Source organism: Gopherus evgoodei, chromosome 24 (genome assembly GCF_007399415.2).
Source record: "Gopherus evgoodei ecotype Sinaloan lineage chromosome 24, rGopEvg1_v1.p, whole genome shotgun sequence".
In the NCBI taxonomy this organism is placed as follows: Eukaryota; Metazoa; Chordata; order Testudines; family Testudinidae; genus Gopherus; species Gopherus evgoodei.
This window is the reverse complement of record NC_044345.1, coordinates 8,634,653-8,660,666: the sequence shown is the minus strand read 5'-3', so window position 1 is coordinate 8,660,666 and position 26,014 is coordinate 8,634,653. Positions and strand designations below refer to the sequence as shown.

The following is a 26,014-nucleotide window of genomic DNA, read 5'->3' as shown; positions in this document are numbered from 1 at the left end:
TGTAGTAACTCAGAGCCCTCCCCATCTGGGACGGTTGGAGATATCGCAATCAACGGATATTGCACATTTGTTTGGAAATGAAGGAACTAGAGAGAGGGAGGGAGTGCTTCCCGTCTTGCACATGGTAGGGTGTGTGTGTTGGTTACCGATCCTTGTTACAGCATACGGTAACTTTTCTATACTGACTAGTGATCTTTCCTTGTAAACAGTGGCGCTTGATTTGGAGATAATGTATATCTGATTTCCAGATTGCATTCACTAGAATTACATGATGGGAGACAATGTTCTCTCTAGCAGTTAGACCAGGGAAGTAGGAATGCATAGAAATGTAGGGCTGGAAGGGACCTTGAGAGGTCATCTAGTCCAGCCTCCTGTGTGGGACCAAGTAAACCTAGACCTGGCCTCCACAGCTCGTAAAGCGGCGAGGGCCACATTACTCTGAAGAAAACAGCTGAGGGCCGAAACCCCCCAGCCCCGCGGAAACATCACCCCCCACCCGGCCCAGCAGAAACACTCCGCCCTAGCACCGCCCAGCCCTGAAGAAACAAACCCTTCTTTCCTAGTGCCGCCCCACCAAAACAGCTGTGGGCCAAAAAGGAAGGTTAGGGGTCGGGAGGTGATACTTGATTTTAAATCAACCAGGGGCTCCCAGCTGAAGAGGTGGCTAGGAGCCCTCAGGGTCAAATTAAAGGGCCCGGGGCTCCGGTGGCTGCAGGAACCCGGAGCTTTGTGGGGCAGGGGCAGGGATTTGAAGGGCCCAGAGCTCCTGCTGCTGAGGGGAGCCTGAGCCCTTTAAATCCCAGCCCCAGCGCATCTGCTGGAGCTGCCGCCAGGATTCAAAGGGCTCTGGGCTGCCCGTGGTGGCGGGGAGCCCTGAGCCCTTTAAATCTCAGCCACGGCCGAGAATCTCTGCAGGCAGCTCAGAGCCCCTTGAATCCCAGCCATGGCTGAGATTTAAAGGACTCTGGGCTCCCCACGGCTGTGGGGAGCCCAGAGCCTTGGAATCTCGTCCGCAGCTGGAAGGGCCGGCTTTAGGAAGTGCAGGGCCCAATTCGAACATTTTCAGCGGGGCCCCGACAGGGATGACTGAAAGAAAAAAAAAATTAAAAAAAAAAAAAACGCCTTTCATTTCTTAGCAACCGGTTCCCTATAAAAAGTTCTGCCACAGTATGTATTTTTTGTACTAATAGGGTTACCATACGTCCATATTTTCCTCCTGGATGGCGATTTAAGATCCAAAAAGCCTGACATGTCCAGGAAAGTACACATGTATGTTAACCCTACCTAAAGTTCTTTTTTAAAAAGATGTGTCTGAACTAGAAATGAGCTCCGCCACTCCCTGAGGGTGTGCTAGGGTGCACGTGTGGGTCCCAGCTGCTCCCTGCCCACCTCATTGAAGCAGGTGTGCAGGGTTACTTCCCTGGGAACTACAGGGCACCAGTGGACATGGGGCTGGCTGGAGGTGGCTGGAGGTAGGGTCTTGCTGCAGGCTAGGCAAGGGGTGGGGGGCAGTCTGGAGACGGCATGTGGGATGGGCTGGCTGGCTTCAGGCAGGGCCACGGGGGATGTGGCATGGGTTGGCAGGGCTGGAGACAAAGGAGTGGAGGACTGGCTGGCTTCAGGCAGGGGGGTGCGGCAGGGATTGGCTGGAGACAGGGAAGAGGTGCAGGGCTGGCTGGAGACGGGTTGGTGCAGGGCTGAAGGCAAGGCAAGGGGTGAGGGGCTGGCTGGAGATGGGCTGGCAATGGGTGCAGGGCTGGCTGCAGACAGGAACTGGTGAAGGCAGGGCAGGAGGTGCGGCAGGGGTTGGCTGCGGGCAACTGGTCCAGGTACAGGGGATACAGCCCATCCTGTATGGTGAGTGCCCCCTCCTCCTGCCTCCCCCACCAGGGTAGCAGTAGCAGCCTGTGGCTCAGGAGCTATTTAAAGGGCCTGGGGCTCCCCTGCTTCCACTGCCCCAGCCCTGTAAATAGCTGCAGGAGCCCTGAGGACATGGTGGGGCTCCAGGGGCTATTTAAAGGACCAGGGCAGCAAAGGCATCTGGAGACACCCCCACACACACACACCAGGGCTCTGGGGGCTATTTAAAGAGCCCATGGCTCCCCTGCTTCTACCGCCCCAGCCCTGTAAATAGCTGAGGGAGCCCTGGGGAAGCGGTGTGGCTTCAACGACTATTTAAGGACCAGGGCGGCAGAGGCAGCTGGAGCCCCGGCCCTTTAAATAGCCCCCAGGGCTCTGGGGGTATTTAAAGGGCCCGGGGCTCGCCTTCTTCTACCGCCCCAGCCCTTTAAATAGCCACAGGAACCCTGGGGAAGTGGTGGGGCTCCGGTGGCTATTTAAAGGGCCAGGGTGGTAGAAGCGATGGGAACCCCGGACTTTTTAAATAGCCCCCAGAGCCCCACAGCCCTACTCCAGGGCTCCAGCAGTGCTGCTCTGGTGGCAATTTAAAGAGCCTGGGAGCCACAGGCCTTTTAAATTGCCCCCTGGGGAAGCTGGGCCACCCTGCTACAGCACACTGGCTTTTGCCGGTGCACCCTACTGGGGCTTGGGCATATGGCCCTCTTAGGGGCTGGCTGATTCAGGGGAATTGGTTGAATTGGCCTAAAGCCAGCCCTGGCGGCTGAGATTTAAAGGGCTCTGGGCTCTGCAGCTGCGGGCAGCCCAGAACCCTATGAATCCCGGCCACGGCTGAAATTTAAATGGCTCTGGGCTCCCCACCGCTGCAGGCAGCTCGGAGCCTTTTGAATCCCTCCGCGGGCCGCACAGTGAGCCTCTGGGGGCCGCATGTTGTGCGGGCCTCATCCCTGACAGGGTGTCTGTCAAACTGTTCTTTAAAAGCTCCATGATGGGGACTGTACAACCTCTCTTGGAAGCTTGTTCCAGTGCTTAACTTTCCTTGCAGTTAGGACATTTTTTCCTAATGTCTAATCTAAATCCCTCTCGCTTCAGATTAACCCAATTACTGCTTGGCCTGCCTTCAGTGGACATAAGGAACAATTGATCATTCTCCCTTTTTTATAACAGCCCTTAATGTATTGGGTGACTGTCATCAGGTCTCCCTCTCAATTGTCTTTTCTCTAGACTAAACTTGCCCAGTTTTGTAAACTTTCGTCATAGATCAGGTTTTCTAAACCCTTTTTCATTTTTGTTGCTCTCTTCTGGGCTCCTCCAATTTGTCCACATCTTTCCTAAAGTGTGGCTCTGGAACTGGACACAGTATTCGTTTGAGGCTTCACCAGTGCCATGTAGAGCCAGTTTCCTGGTTTCTCTTCTCAGTCCTGATGCTGATTTGCTGTGTGACTTCAGGCAAATCACTGTGTATATTACTGTAAAGCTCTGTAAATTGAGAGTGCCTGGCTCACACTGGTATATCTCAGGGGTGGTCAAACCGTGGCTCGCAAGCTGCATGTGGTTCTTTTGCAGTTAGTGTTGCTGGTGAAGCCCCGCCACACCCAGGTGTGCCACACACACCCCCACCCCATTCTCCACCTACCAAACTCGGAGTGTGTATGTGTGGGTGAGGACCTCTGCCTTGCAGCAGGGTGGTGGGGTAGGGACTTCTGCTCAGTGGTAGAGGGTTATCAGGGCTTCAGCCCCATGAGGCACACCTGCTAGGGCTTGAGGCTTCAGCAGGAGCAGAACTGAAACCCCAAGCCCCAGCAGGTGCTCCCCGGTTCTCAAACTTCTGAAGATTGTTGTATGCAGCTCGCTGGGTCAGTATGCTTGGCCGCCCTTGGTATAGAGGCCAAGTGAATATGAAATTCTTTAGAATCCTCAGTTGAGAAGTGCCTCACAAGTGAAACGTTTTTGGTTTTTTGGGTGTCTCTCTCTTTTGCTTTAATGTTTCTTGGATGTGATTGAAAAGGTATTAAAAAAGCTCATTTGCTGTCCCTTTTGAATAAGTAGTTTTAGATAAATCCTCAGAATGTAAGGGTTCGAATGGATGATTAGCTATGTTAATCATCTCTAAGGTGATGGGGCTAGCTGTGCTGCTGGTTGAGTGTGACTTATAGAGAATATCTGATTTACATACACACTCGAAAAGGCAATTGGGCTCAATTGTTGCTGTGCAGGTGCTGCATTGCAATAACTGAGTTGCTTCCTCCACCAGTGTGTCCCAGACATTGACAGTTTGGAAAGCCTTGTTCAGAGCAGTCACCTGTACTGCAAGGTGACAGAGTGGAGCACTGTCAGTTGTTTTTTCCATTAAAACAGCATGCAGGAAAACTGGGTTGTGGCTGCTTGGCTTCTGTTAGCAGGACTGAAGTGTAGAGAAGCAAGCTTCCAACTGGGAATATGTTTGCTTTCAGATCCATTTTGTTCTGTAGTGACAGAACTTCCTGCTTGGGGGTGAGGGGGAGAACAAAAGCTGTTAACTTGGACTGTCAGACAGTGATAGCCTAGCAGGCTTCTCCAGCTTCAACCTCATGGAAACTTGGAGAGCCTCCTTGACTCCACAGCGATTCAACTGGCCAAATTGAATAGTGGCAACAGAATCTTGAGCCCTTGGACCTGTGTCCCAGGACAGATGGCTCCAACTGATGTGCAAAATTGGCTGCCCTGCTAGCCCGACCGTCTTTGGTCCATGGCAATGGTTTTCAACCTTATCTGAGGACCCCTAAATTGTTTTGAATGGAAGTACAGACCCCTTTGGAAATCTTAGACATAGTCTGTGTACCCACAGGAGTCCATGGGCTGCAGGTTGTAAGCCACTGGTCTGTGGCCTTGCATAGCACAGCTAGTTGCAAGTCAGTGAGTATGAATACAGCTGTGCATTACTCATTTTTATGAAGAGCACAGAATGTACTGGGAGGAGGAGGGAATAGCTCCTGAATGTGTGGAACTTTATGCATTAAAAATTAGAACTTGTCATGACACCTTTCTTGCCTTTAAGGGGAGAACAGAGTGGGTGGAAAACAAGTTGGAAAAGCCAGTCACTGTCCTCTCACTTTGGTTAGTAAAAAGCTTTTGGCACAGAATTATTTTTGCTCACTGTTTCGTCTGTTTTGAAATGGGAGATTTGATTGATAGATAACAGTGAACCTGACCATCCTTCTGATCCATTTAAGTGCCTTTGTATACTTTGCTGAAATGCAGTTTTCTTACCACCATAACACTTGAGTTTTTCTTTGTCCCTGTTTTGAATGACTGAGGTTGCCATGGTTGAGAAATAAGCTTGCTCAGACTGTATTTGTGGCTCTCACCTGGGGAGGATGTGCTGCCATGGTGCTATCTCATAGAGCTGGAAGTGACCCCGAAAGGTCATCGAGTCCAGCCCCCTGCCTTCACTAGCAGGACCAAGTACTGATTTTGCCCCAGATCCCTAAGTGGCCCCCTCAAGGATTGAATTCACAACCCTGAGTTTAACAGGCCAATGCTCAAACCCCTGAGCTATCCCAACTCCCCTGGAGTTGTGGTGTGTGATTTTTTTGTTTGTGTGTGTGTGTCTCTCTCTCTCTCCCAGGTAGAGGAAGAAATGCAAGTTTTCCCATGACTTCACTTCATGTGCAGGCAGCATCTCTGCTTTTGCAGTTCTGGGCTGTTTTCTTATATTGCTGATCTGTGTGGTGGTTTTGTGGCTTAGACAAACATCCCCAAAAGAGCAGGATCACAGAGTCCATTTCAGTTCCCGTATCTAAGAAACAGGACTGGAATCCTGGCCTCAAAAGGTGGAAAAAGCAGTAAATCACCTCACTGTCATTTAGCCCTAGTTTTGTCTGAACCTTAACATTTGACTCAAAGGATTTATGTTGTGATTGTAAAAACTCCTGGAAATAAGTTTATAATGGAAGTGCTGACGCTGCAGCATCACAAAGCTTGAACTATGAAAATTGGGTCTTTGATGTAGTGATTTTAATAAATGGTTGGTTAGAGCCTTATTAAGTCTTTGGTGTAACTCAACTGAATTTGATAAAGTTGCATCATCTTACACCATGTCTGAATTTGGCCCTGAGTTTCTATACACAGCTAAAAAATTCTTGGAATCTGGCTGAGCAGGAGAGATCAGACTAGCAAATAGCTACGCTGTGAGAGAGAAACAAAGTTAAATTGGGATGGCTGTGTGGTAAGCAGAATAACATTTCCTTGTGGCCTGAGAGAAATTTCCCTGTGCTGTGAGCAAGAGGAGAAGTTGAGGAAAAAATCAAACATGAGTCAGTGTTTTTTCAGATGCACTAAAACATTCAAATCACAGCGGAATGTCAGGCTTTTTCTACAATATATAATAACCTGTTTCTTTGCTAAATATCTCTTAAATTTATATCTTGACAGGATCAGCAACCTTCAAAAAATCATACACTTCAGAGGTAAGTTACTTCTTGAGAAATTGGTGTGCTTTGTTCCCTGAGCACTGTCATAAATAGGTGCTTTCTGTGAAACTAGGCATTTTGAGCTCTGTATATGGCTTGAATCTGGAAGGGAAAGCGGGGGACAGCCGAACAAGCAATTATAAGGCTGCAATGAGCTGATGTATTCACTTGTGAAATCAGTGGGCCTTTGTTCCTCATAAGAGAATCGGGTCCATTTTTATATCCTTATGGCCCTGGAATTTCAAGTGATGCCATGCCATCAAAACATTATATAAATGTCAAGCCACAGAGCCTGAGCTCGAGTTTATAGAGGAACAGAATGGCCGTTTACACAGAAGACAATGACCCAGGCAAGTTTCCAAGGGGTAACAGAGTAGTGCAGACAAGATGCAGCTAAAATTGCCACCTCTACCTGAGAAACTAGATTAACTTGTACTGCCAACCTAGCTCACTTCCTCTAAGGACTCGAGTCTTCGAAGTGTATGTGTGCGCTGCAATCACAGGGTATAATTGCAGCTTGAGCACACATACTAGCTTTGATCTAGCTAGCTCGGATACTGGAGCAGTGAAGTTGTGGCCGTGTGCACTTGAGCAAGAGATGTACAAGCCCAATACCCATGCTAGCTAGAGTATGTCTGCTCAAGCAGCAGTCCTGTTATGATTGCAGTCTAGCCATACCCTTCATGGGCACGAGTTGTACTAGTAGAGGAAAGCGAACACTGATTGCAGCCTGAGGTCATTCCGGACCAGTCTGCTGGAAATTAAGGCTTCTAAGAGCAACCTGAAAACTCTCTCCTTGTACAGGAACCAGAATTCCTCCCCTAGCTTGCATTTTGCGAAGACAGTCCCCTCCACCCCTTTATTTAGATTCCAAGTCTGCATCACACAGGAAGTTCCCAGGAAGCTAGTATTTCTCCAAGATTCTTTAATGTCACTCTGCTATTTTGAAGATGAAGTTCGGCCATATAATGTCCCCCTCCACATTAATATGCAGAAGCAGCCCATGAAGACTACTGGTCCCAGCGTGTGGTGCTCCATCTTGATCCAAACAGCTTCTGGCATTGCATGCTGGGACCTGTAATTTTCTGCAAGCTGTATCTTTGTATTAAAGGTGCAAGTTGAAAAGAAATGTATTATACAACTCCATAGGCTTACCCTTGAGAGAGCCCCTGTAGCCTTCTGTAGTTATGCCTCTTGATTCTGGGTGGGGAGATACACCTAGGATATTTGTTTTTAAAACTTCTTCGTTCTTGTCCTCACCCATACTCCTAGATGTCTGGTTCTTCTGGACAGCCTGGCTCACAAACAATAAAAAAAGGTCATAGAGGAGTAGATTCCACTGGTGAGACGACATATAAAAAGGTAGGTGCCTCTCACCTAATTAATCTAATTGTTTGTTTTCATTCCCCTGTTCGCTAAATTAATGCTGCCCAGAGCATCAGGCTTTTCTGACTCATTCTATTTAGCGTAAAAGGTTGGGTAACTTGCGTGACAAACATTAAAGAAGATCTTAGTGAGAGCAAAGACTGGCAGGCTGAAGGGCTGAATTTATGCTTTGGGGATTTATGCTTCTCTGCTATTGCCTCCTAGAGACAGGATTATTTTTTAAACCTTACCCCTTTAGCAACACTTCCTAGGACCCTTCTCGTTTACTGAGTGTGCTCTATGCTGTCTGGACACAATAGCAGCTACAGATTGTGATTTTGCTGAAATTTGCTTTACAAAGGGCAGATTGTGTGTTGGTTTCTTAAACCAGCCTATGGATGTGGGGATTTTTGGACGCTGCTACTAACTTTTGTTGGACTTCATCAGTATGTGCCAACTTGCTTTACAACAAGAGTGGTTTCCTGTGTCTGGATTAAATGGATAATGGCATGATCGAGGCGTTTCAGCAGCTCTCGCTTTATGTAAGTGGAAGCTTCTCGTTTGAAATCTCTAATCCAGCCACGCTTTAATATCCACGTACTGTTTGTTTGGTGATGGGGTTCACTTCTTCACCTGGAAAATAAGGGAACTGAGTGTGTGGGAGAGAATTTAAACAGCACTTCTGTTTAATCTAGTCTCTCTAATTTACTATAATTGATTATGTTTAAGCTTGGGGGTTCTCAGTTCAGATCTCCAGTATCCCAGAATGCTGAGTGGGGGGGGAGGAGGAGGAGGAGGAGGAGGAGGTAGCAGTACTGGCTGGGAGAAGGCAGCAACCAAAGTGGAATTAGATGAGATACTTAAATATGTTTGCAGGGACCTCAGAAATTAGTAACCGGGGGTTTGGGGTGGGGGGGGACACAACTAATGGGATTACCTGGAAATGACTGACAGGCTCTCCTCACTTAAGTTGTTTGTTGCTGTGGCTAGGTCTCTCCTGCCTTTCTTTGAGGCAGTATGTTGATTAATTTATTCTCTCTCTGCCCTTTGTTAAAACAATTGTAAACAGGCAGCTGACTGCTCAGTTTATGATAAGGGGAAAAAATTGCACACAGCTTAATGGCAACCTCATTGTGGCTCTTTGCACCCACAGATAATGCAGCAATGCCAAGCTAGTGTTGATAGTTTCTTTATCTTTAAAGTGAAATTACCTTTTCGATGTGAACGGTGTGCTGAGCTTTCATGGATTTTTCAGTGATACTAATTTTAAAAGGCAAGAAGGAAAGGTATTTAGGAGAACTCTGTTCCAACATCCTAGACAGATTGTGTGATAAGTCTCACAGTGAAGGAATGCCATGAAGTGGTCTAAAACCTGATGGAATCAAGAAAAACCTAAGTTCTATTCTCAGTTCTGTCACTTACTATGTGATCTTGGACAAATCTCTTACTCCATCTCCATTTACCTTCTGCTCTGTCCTGCTCACCCCCGTTCCCTTTTCTTTCCATTTGCTGATCCTCTCCTAACCAAACCCACTCCCAAAAATAGTAATGGAACTAACCTGCTTGCTGCCATCACGCTGTCCATTCTGCTGCTGTGTGCTTCTCCTTCCCCACCTGGCATCTGTCTTGTCTGTTTAGATAATAAGCTCTTTATTTCTGAGTTTGTACAGTGCTTAGCACAATGGGGCCTCATTCTTTGTCGGCCCTTAATAATAAAGATGATTAATAATGAATGAGGAATATGTTTGTTCATCTTTGAAAGATTTTGTAGATACTCAGATGAAAGCCAGAGCATTCATTTTAGAGGCAATGGAGGGGAAATCTAGGGAAGCCAAAATGTACTTGCGCAAATGGGAATCTGGCCTAGTCATCAAGATAGAATTCAATCTTTCACAACGTACCTTGATCTTAAACGACCAAATCATCAGGACTTCTTATTAGATGCACAGTGTCCCTTGGCACCTAGCTGGGGTATTGATTTAATACTGACTGTCAGAAGGACATCACTTATTGAGTCACCTGCTCAGGACTTTGTTTTAGGTTCAGTTGCCTTGTATGTAAACAACTTGCACCTGTTCCACCATAGTTTTAACAACCTTTGCAGTGGGCTTATGTTTTATAGACTAGGAATTGACACAGACCATGTAACTTCAGTAGTTGTCTACTGTGTCATCCTTGATCTTATCTCTGTCATCCTTGAAGATTCATGACCGCATAGAACAAGCTGGATATAAGCAAGTGTTAACGGCCTAAGACAAAATTGTGTGCTCTGTAGACATGAGCAAACTAGCAGATTCTTGATGTTTGTAAATAGCTGCCACAGGAATATAATCCTGCATTGTTCTTGGACAATTTATGCAGAGGCCGCAGCAGCAAAGCTACGGTTTGTTTTTAAAACTGTAATGACCAGCTGTTAGTTAGGCTTGGAAGGATCAGATTTTTATAGGTAAACCTCAGTTTCACCCTGCACACACACACACACACACACACTGACACACACATTTCCATCACTGGTCAAAAGTCCAGCTAGGCAAAGAAGAATGCCACTTGAGAACTTCTTAGAGTTTGATTTTTAAGGATATTTGCTTTCTCTATGGTGAAACTTTGTGTTTTGACCCTGGCAAAGCTGAAACTTTTTGAATTGCAACGTCTACGGTCATTAAATAATTGTCTGACTTCCCCCTAAATTTCCCACAACTGTGAACATTACATTTTCACAGTTGTGCAGAATGATGGTTTTAAGCACTTTTTCCTATTTTTATCCGTTTTTAAATAGATACAAGTCTTAACAAATGCTTAAAAATAAACATTGTTATTACAGTCAACATTGTGTTTTTAAAAAAAATAAAATCATCAGTGAATTCTGCCAAGCCTCTTATTATTATTATTGCTTATGAGCCACAAGCCTAGCAAGGGAGTAGAATAAGAGGGTGAGACTAGAGGGTTGCAACCCACAAGTGTGCATTCTGTGGGGTTAGGTTATTTTGATGGCTAGCTCCGTGATGGGACTCTGCATTGCCTCAAGGAAGACCAGAGTCTATGCTGCGGCCTTCTGATCATGCAGACCTAGGTCTCGGGAGATTGAGATGATGCACAGATACTGTGCTTGTCTGCTTCCCAGAGGAAAAAGAGTACTTGGCTGTTCAATAGCCAGCACTCTGGTCGTTGTAAGGAGTGGAAACGAACACCTTAGGAGGAGGTAAAATCCAGTCTTCATATGGCCAGGTGGATGGTAGCTACAGTGCAAGCCCTCTGAGGTAGCAATGCTGCAGAATGGGGATAAAATGAGATGAAGGATTGTTAGGGCTTTGTTGGGGATGTAGAGGTATCTCCATCCCTAATATATGGCAGAAGCTAGTCTTGTATGCCCTGCGCTTCAGATGAGTGGAATATGGAGCCCTTGTCACCTTAATTTGGCAGCAGCTTAAATATTCTGGAAACAGGATCCATGTGATGATATTGCTGCTCAGTGATAAGTTGTAAATAGGTTGAGAATCTTTCCCATAGAGCAGATTGACATGAAAGTAAGCAGCCAAAGACTAAGTTAGCCAGCTAGAGAGAAGCAAAAAAGGAAACCGGGATTTTTGGGTACAAAATACTATCTAGTCAGTGCCTACTGGAAGGGTGCTAGTTTAAATTGGAGCCAACTTTTTTTGCTTGAAGACAGTCAGTCATTCATTTAACCCCTGCTGTTGCAATATGGAATCTGCTGCTCCATGTCAGAGATGTTTGACTTCCTGTTTCCTTCTCCCCTCCAGACTACATCATCGGCCTTGAAAGGTGCCATTCAGCTGGGCATCACCCACACAGTTGGAAGCTTGAGCACCAAACCGGAGCGAGATGTTCTCATGCAAGACTTCTATGTAGTAGAAAGTATCTTCTTCCCAAGGTGAGAGCTTTCTTGCTGATCTGTGAAATGCTTTTACTTAGAGTTATCCACTCTGAGATGAGTCTTCCTGTGGGTTATGAGCTAGTACTGTTACTTTACTTGTAGGTTGGAGTGTTAAGAGAAGAAAGCAACACTGATTCCAAATAAACTCCCTAAGACACATACAGGCGTCTCTAAAGCACTCAATAGTATAGTGGCTAGTTCTGCACTTGTTGATATTCACAACAGAATGCAACTCAGCCCCTAATTTTAGGTATTCCTCAACCTTTCCATCAGAGCATGCATTCAACAATGACTGTCCTTGCATTATATATGATAGAAAAATACCTGCTGGAGCTCTCAGGCATGCGAGGGTTAACGAAAGAGAATTTAAGGCAGCTGTTCTCAACCTGCAGCCCACTGCTTGCAGCCCAATCAGCACAGAGCTGTGGCCTGTGTGACATCCTCAGGGCCATACAAGTAGTATTGGATGCGGCCCACAATCGTAAATAGGTCGAGAATCACTGATTTAAGGTGTGAAATTTGCCATCTGTTTTTTGTTTTTTGGGGTTGTAGAAAATTGCCTTGGGGTGGTCCTTCTTTATTTTTAAAAGAGGCCTTTAAAAGTACTATGTGTATTTCTAACTATCCATTCCCCACCCCCACAGTGAAGGGAGTAACCTGACCCCAGCTCATCACTACAATGACTTCCGGTTTAAAACCTATGCTCCTGTAGCATTTCGCTACTTCCGTGAACTGTTTGGAATACGGCCAGATGACTATCTGGTAAGTCACTGGGGAAGCCAGTGTTATTTGTCATACTTGATTTTTCCCTTCTTCCCCAGTGTAAATTGCCTCTATCCGGTCCTACTCCTAACATCGTGCGCACCAATGGATGTTGTCTCAGCTTCGCCCCCTTCTTGAGGTTTGCCTTTATTTATTAAAGTTTACCAAGAAAAAGCCCTTGGCCAGGACTTCACTTATAGCCATCAGCCTGATCCTCAATTCCCCAGTGTGGGCAGATCAATATTTATCCTTGTTGGGATCTCTTGACCCTTCTGATGACTGTTGGCTTATGTTCTGGAGTGGAGCTAATGAGACCTGCCTGGTCTGACTGTCAGATTCGCAGCAGCATATTCTGAATGTCCATACAGAGTCCAGTACCAATTCCGTCCTGATTGTGCTTCTCAGATACCGTCACATGAAACTCTCCTAGCCTGGACCCACTGTAGGCTCTCTTGAAACCACTACTTTAACCCAGGGGTGGCCAAAGCAGCAGCACATGCAGCCCACAGAATTCTATTGTGCAGCTCCCATCTTTGATGTGGAGCTCAGACTACTAGCATCAAAATAGAGTTGTGCACAGTGGGCCAGGTGATCTCTGCAATTGTGCTACTGTATTAGAGCAGGATGCAGCAGTTTTTACTCTATTTTATACAAATTAGGTGTGATCCTTGCTTATAGGGCCCCGTGGTTGGCCAAAATATGTTGCCCTTAGCCAGTCAGTGGGCCAGTAGTTTCAAGAAGGAACCAAACTGTTCCTTTACGTAGCAAGCAACTGCACTAACTCGGGCTGGGGGGTGGGGTGTCCTGGTCTTTGACTATAGCTCCTAAGTGCTATGCTAATACAAATAATTACTAACGGCGAACAACCCAGAGGGAGGGAGGGAGCAAAGCTGCTGAGACATCACAGGCTTATAACTACATCTCCATGCCTACCTGTAATCTCTCCAAACAAGACATGTTCTAGCACAAAGTTACGGACATGAAAAAGCTCTAACCTAAGGGCCACAGATTCCAGAGACAGTCCTGCTGGATGCTTCCCCAATTCTAAAAGCTGTGCCGTGACTTGCTGCGCTCATAAAACATCTCTAGTTTATCTAACTTAATGAGCTAGTAACCTGTCTATGTACTGAATTGCAATATATGGTGCTGCTGTTCACTGGGCTGGCTCAAAGTGCTTTGCAAGGGCGCATACGCGGATGTATAACGACTCCTCATCTACGTTCTCAGACCCTCGAGTTGGCCCTCTGGCTGTAACTTGGATAAAGAGGCCTGTGCTTTGTTACTTGTTTCTCTTATGCCTTTGCTTTTTAACTCACCCCTCTTCAGTACTCGCTCTGCAGTGAACCGCTCATTGAGCTCTCCAACTCTGGGGCTAGTGGTTCCCTCTTCTACGTATCCAGTGATGACGAGTTCATCATTAAAACCGTTCAGCACAAAGAAGCAGAGTTCTTGCAAAAGCTGCTGCCGGGTTACTATATGGTAAGTGACCTTTCTGCGTGGGTTGTATTGATGTTTCTCTGATGGCATAAACTTGAGAATATCGTCGTAGCTGGCAGATCACAGGCTGTATGGCCGGTTAACAGCTGGTCTCAAGGCTGTATTTTCAGAGATGTTGAGCACACTCCACTCCGATTAGCTGCAGGGGCAGATGCTCAGCAGCTCTGAAAGTCTGGACCTGAGCCCTTTGGGTTGGTCAACTCCATTTTGCCTCTGCTGCCTAATACTGATACACCCTCCTGCATGTGGCTGAGAGAGACTGTTGGAGCTCTTTGGGCCTGCACCGGGAGGTTTGTACCAGACCTTCCCATTTGGATTGTTTTGAAGAGTGCCTGTATCCCTTAAAGGGACCCACCCAGTGTTCAGGCTTGCACTGCTAGATTCTTTGTGGTTGAATAGCTGAGTGTGTGTCTGCTCAGTCAGTGTTTGTGCGAGAAGCTCCTACTCATGATATGCAAAGACTAGCAAAGTTCCTTATTTCCTTTCCCCTCTTCTGGACCATTCTCTTCGTTTCATCAGTGCTGCCCAACAAACACTACTTTATTTAAATTTAACATGCCCGTGTTCCAGGGCCTCTGAGTGTCTGTCTAAAGAGTCTAAAAATGTGATTATAAATAGATCAATGGGCCCTGCTAGTCCTAGAACAAAATCAGATCCAGCCTCAACATACAATATATAATAATCCCACTAGAGATGGCAGATGGTCCCAGAGTGCTTTACTAACTGCCTCCGTGAGTGGGAATTTGGCCGGGATAATGGAGTTTGTCCCTGGCTTAGAAAAGTGCCATGGGATTCTTAATACATGCATTGGTTAAGACCTCTGCTTAAGACCATGGCACCACCAGCACTTTGCCCATATTACTAGGTTGGGAAACTGGCCCAATGCTAGTTTCTGCAAGCACCAGAGTTATAGTGGTCTCTTACTCCAGTATGCACCCACCTCTGTCCTGTTTAGGATTAGATCTGGCAAGAGCCTAGCTTGAAGAGGGAGTGGCAAACTAAAAAACTAAGCACAAAAATCCCCCTTTTCCCTGCTGGCTGCCACAGATGGGCTCTGTTAAATAATTGTGTGGATGAAGATGCAAAAGCTGCATCGGACACATTCAATTTTGGAGAGAAAACATTTCTTACCTTAGAGTTACCTATCTATGCCCCAGGTTCATCCATCCCTGATTTGTTGCTTTGCTGATCATCACTTTGGATCCCAGACAAGGTTGCTTTGATTCAGATACACTGGTAAAGAGCAAATAGCTAGCCACTCTGAATTTAGGGAGTCACCCGGACTCTGAAGTTACGTCTTCTGTCTTTGGGCATTTAGAACTTGAATCAGAATCCTCGGACATTGCTGCCTAAGTTCTATGGGCTGTACTGCGTGCAGGCTGGAGGGAAGAACATCCGCATCGTAGTGATGAACAACCTGCTTCCCCGCTCTGTGAAAATGCACCTCAAGTATGACTTGAAAGGCTCCACCTATAAACGTCGAGCATCCCAGAAGGAGCGGGAGAAGGTCTTCCCGACATACAAAGACCTGGATTTTATGCAGGACATCCCCGATGGCCTGTTCCTAGACTCTGATATGTACAATGCCTTATGCAAAACACTACAGAGAGATTGTTTGGTGAGTAACGGGTGAGACAGGCTGAATTGAGACCAATTTCCCCCTTCTCTGTGGATTAGCTTCATGCCTTTTGAAATGCGTGTACCCGAGGGTCATTGTAAAGCTTCTTAGGCCTGGCATCTGCCCTATTTTTTCCTTGTGTGTCTACAGGTGATAATTCTGCAGTGCATTTTTAAGTGAAAGGTGCTAGGATTGAGTCCTCTGTCCCCCAGAAAGGCACAGCCCGGGCAGCTGCAGTGCATCACCCCCTCGAAACATTGCCCTCCCCGTACAACTCAATTCTGACCCAGAGAACTCTATCGTGATCCATTCAATCTTTGGCACCTCAAATTCAAATCAGTAATCTAGAGGGATAAGGGCCAGTCTTCCCTCCCCTATCCCCCTGAGCAGTCAGATTTATGCTCCCCACCCAATAATGTCTTACTACTTTAAGGCCTGGGCTACATTGCGAGTGGGGTTGGAACTAAGATACGCAACTTCAGCTACACTATTTTGCGTAGCTGAAGTCAAAATATCTTAGTTCGACTTACCTGGCCGTCCTCACGGCTGCGAGTTGACTGCTGCCACTCCTCCATCGACTCTGCTTACTCCTCCTACTGAGGTGGAGTACAGGCATCAATTCAGAGATCGAGACGCGATAAATGGATCCTCGATACATCAAACACTACCTGCCAATCTGGTGGGTAGTATAGATGTACCCTTCCAGTAGGAGGAATCCTAATTTTAGAGCAGTTATGTGGTCCAGCAGATAGGACACCGGACGGAGAGTCAGAGGACCTGAGTTCTGTGCCTGCAACTGACCTGGTGTGCAGCCCTGCACAAATCATTTTCCCAGTTGCCCTATCTGTAGAAGAAAGATACTGATATTTTACTTTCCTTTGTAAAGCTGCTCATTGTTCTCTGTGGGTGAAGATCACTGAGTGTTTATATAGAGGCCATCCCCTTGGTATTTTCAGAATACTAAGCAAAAATAGTCCATGCATGCATAAAACTGGAATAGTTTAACCATTCATGTAGCTTGCAAAACGTAAATGATGCCATATTGACTTTGTTTCCGTCCAGGTTCTGCAGAGTTTTAAAATCATGGATTATAGTTTGCTTGTGGCTGTCCATAACATTGATCAGGCACTGAGAGAGCGTGCGATAATGGATGGGACGTCCCAGTCGGACACGCGAAGGCCAGCTACCCAGAAAGCTCTCTACTCCACTGCTATGGAGTCTATCCGAGGAGAGGCCCGGCGAGGCGGCACCATAGAGACTGACGACCAGTACGTCTGCTTTGATCGTTCAAATTAACATGGCCAATTCATACTTAAAGCAGATAGGGTAAAATTCAAGAATTGATAAGGAAGGTGTGATTTTAGGTACTGAGTATGGATCACAGAGCCAAAGCATTATGGCAGGAGTATGATGTAGGGCTGAGCCTGAGGCTTGGGATTCAGGACTCCTGAGTTCTGGTTTCAGTTCCTTATTGTGAGCACGTCACTTAAGTCCTTTGTGCCTCTGCTTCCTTGACCTGCGAAAGCAGGATGCTTGCCAGCCTCACACGGATATTCGGGGATTAATGTCTGTACCACACCTGGAAGCTGTACTCAAACACCTAAACATTAAGTATCGCCTCCGTGGATCATAGGAATTGCTATAGCGGATCAGACCCGAACTTCTGTCTCTAACAGTGGCCAGCACCAGATACTCCAGGGTTTCTTAGAGCCTTTTCTAAGTCGTCAGTTATCAATTGACCAGCCCCCAGTTTCAGTAAAATTGACAAGTGTACAGAAAACAGGGATAAGCTCTTATTATGTTTTGGTAACTTACCGACTTAGCATTTAGCTCTGATTTGTCTTCACTAGAGTTTGTCAGCTCAGCAGTAGGTATTCTCTGCATGTTGCCACTCGTTAATCCACTTAACGTTTAACCCATGCAAGGCTAAGTTGTGTAGAGTGAAAACGTTTTGATCAGGGTAAAGCCTGCAAATCTCATGCTTCCTGTTTGTTTTCTAGAATGGGAGGCATTCCAGCCCGGAATTCAAAGGGAGAAAGGCTGCTTTTATATATTGGTATCATCGATGTGCTACAGTCGTACAGGTAAGAGTTTTTACATGACCCCTGTATGTTGTCAACAGTGGATAAAATAAACCTCCAGTAATAAAATTGGCCCTGTTTGGTTGCAACAGTTTGAGACTCTGGCTTGTTTACTGACGACTACAAGCAGTTTTTAGTTTTATGGCCTCATTTCCTTGACATTTTTCATAGGCTGAAATCCCCACATGCTCCTCTGGACCTTGTATCCGTCTTTTACTCGGTGTCAGAGTACAGGCTTGCTCTTACAGGCCAGGGTTTTCTTAGACTTGGTGATTATGCTGAAGGGAGTGTGCAGGAAGTAGCAGAGTAAAATAGGTGGTAGGTTAAAATTACCATCGCGCCTCTTTCCTCTGCAATGAAAAATAGTTTTACAACTTTGCTTCGACGTTTGTAGTGTTGGTGTCAAGTTGGTGCATAGCCTGGGGTGCTGGGACAGTTTGTATAGTGTGTGTGTGTGTGTGTGTGTGTGTGTGTGTGGGAGGGGTGCTAAAAGCCATTGAACCAAACTGTAAACCCTGAATATGGTGGAAACCACTTCAAGCCCAGAGGTGCTGCCACACCCCTAGTTTCAGCTAGCTGGGAATTCTAGCTAACTAAAAAAAAAAAAAAATTGAGAGCTTTAGAAATTGAGAGCATTAGAAGTCAATGAGCGTTATCTCACTGCTATCGATGCCTCTTCAAATCTCCCCCCAGAAGAATAAAACAGCTACTGAATGTTTAGATTATTTTCACTAGATCTGTAAATTTACTTTGGCTTGCATTTCTGTTGTATCTGTCAATGATGAGCCAAACTGCAGCAATGAACGTAATTGACTAATAGTGATTGCAAAGCCTAAATTTGAAAATGACGGTGGTCTGTTCACTGCTTTCAAATCTCACTTCTCAGATTCGTTAAGAAGTTGGAGCACTCATGGAAAGCTTTGGTACATGACGGGGTAAGTGGCACGAATGTCATCCTGGGGGTCTTAAATTACCTGATAGCAGTAGTTTAAAATCAGGTGTCCCATCAAACAGAGAGTTGTTTGTGTAGATATATAGTAAAGTAGTATATATGGTCACACCTTATAGTAAAGGTATATTTTATAAAGATCAACAAATGATTAATAAATGTTAATAAATGCATAGTCGATGGCTAGTCCATGTTAATAGCTTGCTTATAACCATCTATAATGCCTTCTATTGATGTGTTTATAACAGATACTATTCATGATTTCAACGGCTAATAAACACTTTTTTAATAGTTTTATACACCATTTATAAAGATGCCTTTAATATCATGTGACCATACTTGTTCCAAATGTAAACCTACTCTAAAAGAAACCCATGTTGTCTTAGAATTCTACTTATCCCTAGTTACATGTGTAACTTTTGCCCCTTGGATGTTTTTAGGACACTGTGTCTGTGCATAGGCCCAGCTTCTATGCAGAAAGGTTTCAACGATTCATGTGCAACACTGCATTCAAGAAAATACCATGTAAGTATCTCTTCACAGGTGGGTTCCTGGGAGGCTGCTGTAGTCAGGAAGAGAATGAATGGTGGTTCGTCTGATTAGTAGGAAACTTTGTGCTGTGTCAGGATTACTGGTACATCTTCCTGCCCTGCAGAGCGTGACTAACAACTTGTAGGGGAGGGTCTTTCATCCATCGGCTTTCTTCTGAGTGCAACACTTCCCCATTAAATAATGGGGAAGGTTATGGATGTTGCTGTGTAAGACTCTGTTTCCTCTTCTGGAAAAGGTGATATTAAGTGAGATCTTTCTTTTCTTTTGTCTTCAAGTAAAACTTTCTCCTTCTAAAAAGAGCCGGTCTGGCACAACTGTTCCTCGGAGGCCGGGTCAGGGTGGAGCCCCTTACCAATCGCATTCATCGTGTGAAACTAAAGCGCAAGTAACAGCAGAAGCAGATGTGGAGCAAGGTTGGTGCCTATGCTAGAAAACCCAGATGACAGGAATTGCTTTCCTTTTTAGAAAAAAGAACAGCAAAAGAAGCTTGGTTCAGCCCAGATTTTTGTGATCAAAGACCTCCACTGATGAGACTGTGGGGACATTCAGTACACGCTGTCTGAGTCTGCAAGCATACTAGGGCACTATCCTGGGATCACAGATCTAATCACAGCTACCAGGACTCAGATGCAGCCATTAATATATTGCGTAGCTCAAGGGGTATGGCATTCTGAGGTGTCTTTAGCAGGCCTAGACGAGTTGTCAGACTTTTATGAAATGTCTCTCTCAGCCCACTGAGGACCTGCCAACATTGTGGTGCATTAATGGTGGAATAATAGAGACCTTTTTTTTCTACATAATGTATACTTAGCCCATGGCACTCACTGCTACAGGAAGTGAATGAGATCAAGAACTAATTTAGCAAGAAGCAAAAAGGGATTGGACATCTATATGAATTACAACTGGATATTCTTGGTATCGTAACAAATTCTGGAATGGATTTTAAACCTCAGTCTAAAGCCCTGAAGCCTATCTTTAACTCTTAGAGGTCAGGAGGAGACCTCATTTGGTGAGGGGTGGATTATCCCATGTCAGTAGCATTGTTACCCCATCCTCTGAAGCATCTAGTACTGGCCTGTGTAAAGACAGGATACTGGACTGATCGGACCTCTGGTCCGATCCAGTATGGTAAGTCCTATGTAATTGGCCTAAGTAATGTCTTGAGCTTTGATCTCCTTCCCTGTGGATCATGCCCTGCCTGTGTGTTAGTGGAAATGTTAGTACACAGACTGTATCACAAAGAGCTGGATTCACTAAGAATGGATACCAAATGCGCTGATCTGGACCATTCTGTTGTGTAGTTTGCAGCATTGGCTACAGAAGATCTTGGCAAATGATTAGTTATGGCTGCTCATGCAAGGGGATGCTATTCATTATGTTGATGACCGAGCTATCTGTTCTGCTCTTCCTGCAGGTTCCCATCTTGGTCGCCCCGATCTCCTTCCCAGAACTCCTCCAGTAGATGAAGCTAACAGTGATTCCATGGCAACAACCTTGTCCACTTCTTCGATGGGCAGTGGAGGCCTTAACTCTCCAGCCAACAGGTACCTCTCCATTAATCACAACAGTGCGTGGGAGGGCACTGCTGCCTGCAGGCTGGGATACTCTGCTTTCAAACACATCAGTCACAGGGCAGATGCCTGCTGCTTTCATGGAGTGTTTATTTTTTGGCATGCTTGTCAAACTACATGTCTTTTGAAGAGTCGTTCCATGCCAGACAGGTTCAGTACCATCAGCACAAGGGGTCATGGTAACACCATTAACATGCAGTGTTGTGTTTGAAGACAAGGCAGTGTTGCATCCTCTGCTTTGTAAGGTGGTGAGTCTTGTTGGCCTTCTAGCTCCTTGCTTGAACTGTGTAGCAGCTTTGATTTTTTTTTTTTTTTTTTTTTTACTTCATCATTTGAAATCTTTTACAGTAGGTGATTTGGTGAAATGTCTCTTAAAAAAAGAAGACACACAGGAGAACACAAGCATAGTAGCAAGCAGGGTTGACAAAATATACTTCATCCCCCCCCCCCCGCCCCCCGCCCCCCACAGAAGTGTTGAGCTCTTGCAGCTCTCATGGATTCCAGAAGAATTATAGGTGCTTAACCCCTCTGAAAATGAGGCCAAAAGAAAATGAGTTTTAAAAGTGCATCTGCTAGGAGATGAATGTGCATACACAGCAATGAAAGGACCCCCTTGAATCTTTTGTTTGTTGCAAAAGGGGTAAGATTGGTAGAGAATAGGAGGGGATGTAAGGGGTGGGGCAGTCTGGATCGTGGAAGCGCACAGCTGCTCTGATGCTAATTTCTCATATCACAAATGATCAAAAACATTCTGTCCTCATTAATCATAGTCTGACTGCAGAATGTCACAAACCCAGCCCAACATCTGATTTTTTTTGCTCTGTCCTGAACTGGTGAGCCAGAACTAGATTATAAATTTTATAATTTGCCCATCTCACACACGCTTCTTTATAGGGATCTGAAACCAGATCTTCTCCTTTTCAATAAAGTGAGCATGTCTGAGGCTTTTTCTTGTCTCACTATTGAGGGTCTCTCTCCTTTAATTTCTGCTTAGGTTAGTGGGAGTGCAAGTTCACAAATCTGAAACCTCACCAAAGGATTTGGCTAGAACAGCTCCTGCTATCTGCTCAAATAGGTGAGGGCGAGGATCATGCTTTGCCTGAAATCTCTTCAGTTCTAAACAGAATTTTGACTTCTGCTATCTGTAGATGAAGTACTTCATAGCCTGTTTTTAGTAGGACCACTTGTCCAACTTGCCATATGCCCCTTTACTGTTCAAAGGCTATAAGTGGTCTGCATCTAGGGAATTCATCATATGTAATATAATACCATGGAACACAGTCATGGAACGATACGTGCCTTCAAGGTATGGTGTCATCCTTGCATGACATCATAATAATCCCAGCATCCATAGGATTTGCCTTGCTGGGTTAATCCCACTGGTCCATCAAATCTGGAATCCTGTGAACATTTATTGATTTTTAAGGGAAGGAAACAACCTTTCCTCCCACACCCATCCATTAATACACTTGCCCAATGGGACAACACTACACATGGATAAAGCATTTCCTTCCTGACCCCTGCAAGCAATCATGAGATGCAATTACTTTTCTCTAACCTCCCATAGATACAAGTGAGGACAGATTGCTAGAGCAAGGGTCTTGGTCTTGTGTTCAAATCCCACGGCACTGTATTTAATGGACTAGCACTGAGGTACTTTCGTAACTGTAGTAATTGTTTACATGGAATTAAACCAGAGTTTCTCCTTCTCTATAGCGTCAGCAAGCCTGTGGCTTTGTATTTACCACTCAGTGTGGTGTTTCACCTTTGTAATCTCTGTGTAGGTCAGTGGGAGTTCAAGTTCACAAGTCTGAAAACGCTACAATTAGAACAATTCTCAGCTTCCGCTCCAATAGGTGAGAGTGAAGACCAAGACCGGAAAGGCACTAATTTGCCCTGTATTTAAGTTCTAAACACAAGGGGATGGGCCCCCTATTTTGCAATCTCAGGTTGAAAGAACTACTCCAGTCTCTGGTTTGCAGCGCAGCCACTTTCCCCTCCTGTGGAGTGTTGCTATATGCCTCTAACTGTGCACAGCCTGCCCTGAGGAGGATGCACCCCTCAGAGCAACATAAGCAATACCACACTGTTAGCGTGTGCTTGCAGCAAATCCTGCCTGCCTTTGTGAGGGGTAGGGGTAAAGCCAACCCCGGGTGCCTGCCATTGATGTGTGGCTGTCCCTGCACCGCCTTCTGTGTATGGGGTGCCCCTGGGCCAACATTCATGACAGAGTAGGCTTTCCACACTGGATCAAGTCATTGAGCCATTAAATCTGGTGTCCTGCCTTTTGCTGTAACCAATACCTGATGCTTCAAAGCAAGCTGTAGTGCTGTGCAGGTGGGAAGGAGACTGTCTCCCTGAGATATGTGGGGGGTCAGTTTATATGCTGTATAATCTCAGATGAAAAGAGGGGTCAGTCCAGAAGAGAATGGGGCTGGGAGTTAGGACTCCCCTGTGTATCTGGACCCATCACTGCCATTGACTCTGATATTGTTTGTGAAGCACTTTGAGATCCCCAAACAGTGCTTCTAAATAAAGTTATAAATTATTCAGCCATAGTGTTTCATTGGCATCCTGTGGCAATGAGTCCCATAGTTGACCTTCCTCATGGCTTTAGGTGGGGAATTTCTTGTCATCCCTTTGCTGGATTCTGTGGTACTACATAAATGACCTTAAAATGAGGATATCATTTCTTAACCCACATAAAGTTTGCATTTTAAAATTATCACCAGACTTTCCCTTCTTTGTAAAATCAGTGTCTGGGGCATTGTATTCACCAGCTGAGGGTCTCTCCTTTTAATCTCTGTGTAGGTCAGTGGGACTGGAAGTTCACAGCTCAGAAAGCTCAGCAGAGGATGTAGCTAGTTCAGCCCTGAGTAACTGCTCAAATAGGTGAGGCTTTTAATCTAGGCAGGGGAAGATGTGTGGTACCCTCTGTGTCCAAACACAAGGACTCCAGAGTCTCCAGTCTGCTGAATGTGAGTGAACAGAAGATTATTGAGCAGAGATCCTAGCTTTGCAGGGTGACCACTTTCCATGTACCGAACGTTGTCCTCCACCGCGCGGTTTGACAGCTCTATGCATTTTGTACCCTGCCGATGATGCATGCAGCACCAGATGACAAGGTGTAGCCTGCTGGAAGCAAACAACAAGCCCTGGGTGCGTTAGCTGCATAAACCAAAGTGCCTTCAACTTCAGAAGCATGTGGCTTTCCTTATGCAATCGCAACTCTCTTTTAAGACAGTGACTGTACTGTGACTAGCATCTCCTGGCCTGTGTAACACGTGGTACTGTGTGAAATCTCTGTTCACCAGGTTGAACTTTCCCTTTATCCTCTTCATGGATTCTCAATCTTTGGGTCATGAAATGGAGTCAGGACCTCATGCCCACACTGCCCGTCCTGTATTGCTAGGTGGGAGGGGTGGGGAGGCCCAGTTTGGAAACCAGTGCATCGCCTCCCCCACTCCCCATGCACCCTGACCCTTTTCAAGGTCCAGTCTTGTCAGCCTCTTAAAACACACATGCAAATCAGAGATCTACCATTGGTGCAATTGCTTATTTCATTGTAAATGTTAGGGGATCACAAAATTTTTTCCCTCTAAATAAGATATTTCCATTTTGAAAAAGTCGAGAAACACAGCTGTAGCCCATTATGTCACTTTATCATCTCCTTGAAATGCCTTCCAGCTAGGAGTATTTATTTACCTACCAGCAATGCACTAGGGCAGGGGTTTTCAACCTGTGGTCTGCAGACCCCTGGGGATCTGCAGACTAAGATTTCCAAAGGGGCTTGTGCCTCTGTTTGAAATTTTTTTTTTAGGGGTCCGCAAATGAAAGAAGGTTGAAAACCCACTGTGCTTGTAAAGAGGAGCCATTGGTTTATCTGAACCATAAGCATTCTCATCTAGTGTTTAAGATATACGTTTACACAATAAACAGAGCAATTAAAACCAGGGAAGAGAAGGTGACTGCTCCAACTGAGTAAACACTAAGGATGGAATGTTTGTAGAATGGAAACATGTGACGGAAATTGGCCTCTCTTTGCGTTTCCCTAAATGAGTCAACACCAGTGGTGGGCCCTACCTGCTTGCCTGAAACTCCCCTCAGTTCGAGTCTGTGATGAGGGTAGTTCTTGTTTGAATAAAAAATCTCTGCAGTACCCATGTGGAATGTGGGAAAGGAGCACTCTGCCCCAGAGAGATAGTAACACATCACAGCACTCTTGTGGGGCAGGGAGGAAAAACCTGGATTCCAGACTGGTACAGTCAGTTTAGGGTGGGGTTTATTTATTTTCCTGGTGCAGTCTTTTCAAGTACACGTGCCAAGGTGGCTCATGAGTTAGGAACCTCTCGTGTGGCTAAGAGATGCTTTATACATCGTGAGGGCATATTAGGAAACCCAAAGGGACACGAATTTTGAAGGATTGTTTAGAAGAAGTAGCTTCATAGGTGTCCCTTTTCTGTTTCCCCAGTGGCTCTGCAGGGCCTTCCGTAACAGAACGCTCCTCAGAACTGACAGAACATTTTGAAGACGTGCAAGAGACGGAGATAAGCTTTGTAAGTACCTGCATTTCTATAGGTCTGAGGAGGGCTCTGTCGGGCACTTTTAGTCGCAGTTTAAAAAAAAAAATAGTTTAATTGGGTTTTTAATTCAAATGCAGGCGTTTTGTGCTTGGGGTGTGAGAATCACGAAATGCAACAGACTAACTCAATGGATTAGTTTCTTTGATACAATGGCCCCTCATTGTGCTGCACGCGACACAGATATCTAGTGAGACTCTGCACCAGAGATCACATAGAGTGGGAGGGGAAATTGAGGCACAGATCAGATATGTCCAAAGCAGGTCTATGGAAAACTTGAGAATAGAACCAGGGCTCCTGGGTCTCAGTTCAGTGCTAGAGCCACTGGGCCACAAAGTGTAATTATCCAGGCTAGTCTCACTGTCCAAGCTGAAAGTGACCCATCAGCATGATTTGGGACCTATAAAACCACGATCAAGTGTAGACCAAACCTGTGACCTGTCTAGACAGCATCTTCTAATACAATGTCTGCCTCAGAGAGGCCAAGAATTGCTCGGCCCGAGATCAGTGGTTCTCAACTTGCAGCCCAATCCGCAGAGCTGCAGCCCATGTGACACCCCCAGGGCCACAGAAGTAGTATTGCATGCAGCCCGCAATGGTAAATAGGTTGAGAACCACTCCCCTGACTACTCGAGGACAAGAAGGAAGCACTTTACGACACTTACATTAGCACAGAGTAGTTGTGCCTGTTCAGAGACTAGCTTTTGAAATGTCAGGGAGGCTTTGCATTGCTACTGGACTTGTCTCTTACTCACCACAATCATTTAGCAATCCAGCACCTTCCACCAAGGAAGAAACTCACTCAAACTGCTTGGAAAACCTTCCTGAATAGTCTACCT

At 45.6% G+C, this 26,014-nt stretch overlaps 1 protein-coding gene across 3 annotated transcripts in view; it reads left to right on the top strand.

The window, feature by feature from the left end:
- The window catches only part of LOC115639534 (26S proteasome non-ATPase regulatory subunit 4), a 69,011-nt gene that overhangs the window by 13,560 nt on the left and 29,437 nt on the right, over positions 1-26,014 (top strand). Inside the window, exons 1-14 of one of the 3 annotated variants that reach the window (XM_030542428.1) lie at positions 4,668-4,953; positions 6,271-6,305; positions 7,581-7,670; positions 11,432-11,562; positions 12,210-12,327; positions 13,654-13,806; positions 15,143-15,442; positions 16,505-16,710; positions 17,443-17,526; positions 18,410-18,458; positions 18,913-18,997; positions 19,300-19,437; positions 20,439-20,568; positions 25,067-25,151. In XM_030542428.1, the coding sequence (XP_030398288.1) occupies positions 4,872-4,953; positions 6,271-6,305; positions 7,581-7,670; positions 11,432-11,562; positions 12,210-12,327; positions 13,654-13,806; positions 15,143-15,442; positions 16,505-16,710; positions 17,443-17,526; positions 18,410-18,458; positions 18,913-18,997; positions 19,300-19,437; positions 20,439-20,568; positions 25,067-25,151 (1,686 nt within the window). In that variant the 5' untranslated portion in view covers positions 4,668-4,871. Of the gene's footprint in view, positions 1-4,667; positions 4,954-6,270; positions 6,306-7,580; positions 7,671-11,431; positions 11,563-12,209; positions 12,328-13,653; positions 13,807-15,142; positions 15,443-16,504; positions 16,711-17,442; positions 17,527-18,409; positions 18,459-18,912; positions 18,998-19,299; positions 19,438-20,438; positions 20,569-25,066; positions 25,152-26,014 lie in introns of those variants that run through there. The other 2 variants (XM_030542426.1, XM_030542427.1) reach the window with 2 other exon arrangements.